A 4,301-nucleotide genomic window follows, 5' to 3' on the forward strand; every position below is an offset into this window, starting at 1 on the left:
AAACCCCCCCCCCCCACAGCACCCTATTTGCCTCTATTGTGACAATGTTGCTTCCTCCTAGATTTCCAAGTAATGAGGCCACTCCGTCAATCTCCCAATCATTTAGTGTTCGTCTGAACTAGATGTTGTAATCCTGTACTGACCAGCACTCACTCACTCTGGCCTCAGTGTTACCACATATCTGAAAAACATCTGGACATTTCACTTTGAGTGGTGATTGATCAATCCATCCATCGTGTCAAAATTTTGTCTTGTTTCTATTGCCTATCTTAAAGCTAAGATTGGCTTCTCCATCAGTGGCCTCTGATTGTTCTCCAAACTCCCATACCATAAGGATCAGATGTCCTCATTCTGCAATCTGAGATTTCTGACCCCCAATCCTCCTCTTCCTTTATTCAGCATTACTGTTTTCCAGTTAACCAGGCAGTAACCCTTCCCTTCTTTGTTTCCATGCCAAAGAAAATCTCTTCTAAACTATTAAGTTTCTTCACAACTTGATGGAATTGGGAATAGGGACATCACATAAGTGGGTAATGCATCTAGGACAGAATTGATTAGGATCAGTCTACCACTTAAGGACAAGTACTGAGCCAATTGATTTGGATCAGTCTACCACTAAGGACAAGTACTGAGCCTTCCATTTGGAGAATTTCTGTTCTGTTCTTTCCAAGACGGTCTCCCAAATTTCTTAAGACATATGTTTGCTCTCCAGGGTCAACCCAAATAAGTTCTGGGTAAATGCTCTCTTTTGCATCCCAGGATGCTGGCCGTATCTTGAGTCTGGTGAGCCTCATTCACTGAGATTAAACTGCTCTTCCCCCAGTTAACAGTTAACTTTCAACCCTGCTACAGCTTCAAACAAGACAAGGATCACTCTAATATAGCTTATCAAATTCAGCCCCCAGTTAACATTTAACTTTCAACCCTGCTACAGCTTCAAACAAGACAAGGATCACTCTAATATAGCTTATCAATTCAGCCACTGGTTTACAAAAAATGATGGTGTCATCTACATACAACAGATAACCAACTTCCATCTCTCTCCCTACACTGTCCCCAACTTTGGACCCTCTGATCCATGTTTTTTTGAGCTGCTATTCTCATCATGCTATCAAGACTGCCATTGACAGAATGAAGAGGAAAGGAGAGATAGGATCACCCTGTCTCAAACAAACCCCTTTTGATGCTAAAAGAACCAATAAGTTCTTCATTCACAAGCACAGAGAACCTGACTATTTTAATGCAGTATTCTATCCACTTCACCATCTGTCTCCAGACCCCATTTTCCTGAGAATATTCAGTAAGAAAGCCCCAATTCACATGGTCATAAGCTTTTTGAATATCCAATTTACACATTATGCCTGGGACCCCACTCTTCAATCTTGAGTCGATGCATTCACTGGCTATGATGCTGCATCCATTATTTGTCTATATTTAATGAATGCCATCTGGTGTTTGTTGGCCGATCTATCTATACTTTCTTTAGCCTCTGTGCCAATCATCTTGTGTTACACCCCCAACTAGGCTAATAGGTTTGAAGTTTTTTAGCTCCGAGGCTCCAGGCTCCTTTGGGGTCAGAGCAATGAATGTTGCATTGAAGCTTTTCTCAAAGACCTGATTTAAATGAAAGTTTTGGATGATGGTCTTCGTAGTATCTTCCTTCAGTAGATTCCAGAAATTCTAGAAAAACACCATTGGGAAGCTGTCTGATCCAGGTGATTTCTCCATAGCACATATATTCAAACACTCTAGTATCTCTTCCTCCTCAAAGGCTCTCTGCAGCCAGATCTGTTCCTCATCAGTACTTCTTGAAGACTCATGGAGTCTAAAATTAGGTCTCCCATTTTCAGACATAGATCTTTGTAGTAGTTTTCTTTCTAAAAAAAAAAGACCTTTGTAGTAGTTTTGCACAACCTCCTTGATACTATCTAGATACTGGATAGTAGTACCATCCACTTCTAATTGCTCCATGCAGTTGAATCTCTTGTGAGAAGTTGCAGTTCTGTGGAAAAACTGTGTTCATATCCCCATGCTTTGACCATTGGACTTTAGACCTCTGCTTCCAGTCAATTTCTTCCTTTTTGCTACCTCTTCAAAATCTATGGTCAAATTGGCTTTTTGCAACAATTCATCATCTGTGAGAGGCCTCTCTTCTCGAATAGTTTCCCAATTTGATTTTATAGTTGGATCCTTTTGAATTTGGTTATATCATGAATTTCAGAACGACTTTTCAAGAAATTGATTTTAAGTGAAGAATTGACCTTTCTTGCAACTATTAACTTTCCCAATTTTAGTTGATCCAGTTTGATTGCTGCAGAGAAGAAAGATCATAGCATCAAGTATAAACATTTTAAAAACTAGTATATATATATATACACATATATATACATAGGTAAATAAGCATGCCTAGTCTTAGTAATTCATTTTAGAATACCCTTAGCAGCCAAGGGCATGGCGTATTACTGGACTATAAAGGGGGTGCAAACTAGACTAGGGGTGTAAGTCCAAGCAGTGGCAAAAAATAGGTGATTTCTTCATGTATGCCTAAAGCCTTGGTGGATTGAGTGAAGCCAGTTGGTATTTGAAGTCTTGGTAGATGGAGTTATCTGGTATTTGATATTTTGGTAGATAGAGTTATCCGGTATTTGATTTGATGTCTTAGTGGTATGTTGCAGATACATATTACATAAATGAGGTATGCGCAAAGTGGCTCTCGTACCATTATTATTATTATTATTATTATTTTTAAACATGTCTTTCTTGGAATTATTGATAATTTCTGTTTGACGTTGCGTGAATTCATTGTAAGGCAACACCTGGTTTTACATGTACAGTAGTTTTCTTGGTAGGTAACACTTTGTTTGCTCTGTATTTGGTATCATATGGAAGTTTCTTTTGTTTTCAGATCGGATATTGCATGGAAGGATGCGAAATATGCTCAAATTTGGGAATATCTCAGAGATGAATTTGAGTTGACTCAAAGATTTGCAAGCCTAGACTTTAAGCTGAAATTTGTTGAGGTATGGTATTCCATTCTTAATCAAAATCACTGAAGCTTCAAATTCCAAAGATAGATTGGTTGAGTTACATGAATTCTCTATAGTCAATTCGCCCTATTTGGTTCTAAATTATTCTTTTTACTGATTTACCTTAAACCAAGACTAGAGGTTCTTTAAATGTCAAATTTTTCCTTGCCCTGACATGTTCCATGTTTGCAGCTCAACTGTTGAGTAAATGCAGTAGTTAACAATTTGATATTTGTGTGCAGCACAATATACGATTCCTTCAAGAAATTCTTCAAAATAGGAAGTCAGATTTCCTCGAATGGCTTATTATTATACTGATTGGTGCAGAGATCCTCATCTCGGTTTATGACATTGCCCATAAGTCATCAATCACTCTGTAGGTATAATAGAAACTTGATATATGGCATCGTACTCTATTATGGCGTGGAGTTTGTTGTACATAGGAAATCCTCAAACAATATATTTATCTATCTATATGCTATACGACACTTGTAAATGCATTATCACTTTGCACTAGGGGAAGTATACATCATTTAAGCTTGGTGCCTAGGAAATTGCATATTTGGTTAACTTTCTCCTGTAATTTTTTTTTAAAAATTGACTTCTTGCTCATTTTTGTTTTGACAATGTGACGTTTTCCAAGTGTGAATTCTTAGGGCCCGTTTGGCCTGCCATATGAAGTCATAATTTTGATTTCTTGCTCTCTCTCTCTCTCTCTCTCTCTAATATAAATTAAAAACACTTTAGTACGAAACTACGAAGTACAACAGGAATGCACCCATTTTTAGTTAAGCGAGTATCTGTTCGTTTTACTTGTAATAGAATTTTCTTAGAGGTTATAGTAGCAATGAGCAAAATAGAAGTTTCACAAAAAGAAGTAAGAATTAGAGTGTGTTTGGTATGAAGGAAAACATTTTCTGGAAAATGTTTTCTAATTTTTCCATGTTTGGTTGGGACTAAAGTTTCGGAAAATGTTTTCCAAATCAACTCATTTTCCTCAAAATAAAGAAAAATGACTTCCCTTCAAAAATTAAGGAAAACATTTTCCATAATTCTCCTCCAATTTCAAATTACTTTTTTTTGGGGGAAAAACATCAATTTAAATAAATATTTTCAATTTTAAAATTTTATTTTTTCACCTGATCCTTGACCCTCCCCCACCGGCCAGCCCCCCCCAACCCCAACCCCTCCCAAAAAAATTAATTTTGCTTTTTAAAAATATTTTCAACTTCAAATTTTTATTTTTAAACTCCTACCCCTCCCCCCCCAGCCAGC

General features: G+C 37.2%; 1 protein-coding gene across 1 annotated transcript in view; it reads left to right on the forward strand.

The window, feature by feature from the left end:
- The window catches only part of LOC107018188 (sporulation protein RMD1), a 9,662-nt gene extending 5,940 nt beyond the window's left edge, over positions 1-3,722 (forward strand). Inside the window, exons 6-7 of the mRNA XM_015218603.1 lie at positions 2,906-3,020; positions 3,269-3,722. Coding sequence (XP_015074089.1) covers positions 2,906-3,020; positions 3,269-3,406 — 253 coding nt within the window. The 3' untranslated portion in view covers positions 3,407-3,722. The remainder of the gene's footprint in view (positions 1-2,905; positions 3,021-3,268) is intronic.
- The last annotated feature ends 579 nt before the right edge of the window (positions 3,723-4,301 follow it).

The sequence above is a fragment of the Solanum pennellii genome, chromosome 4 (assembly GCF_001406875.1).
Source record: "Solanum pennellii chromosome 4, SPENNV200".
Taxonomy (NCBI): Eukaryota; Viridiplantae; Streptophyta; class Magnoliopsida; order Solanales; family Solanaceae; genus Solanum; species Solanum pennellii.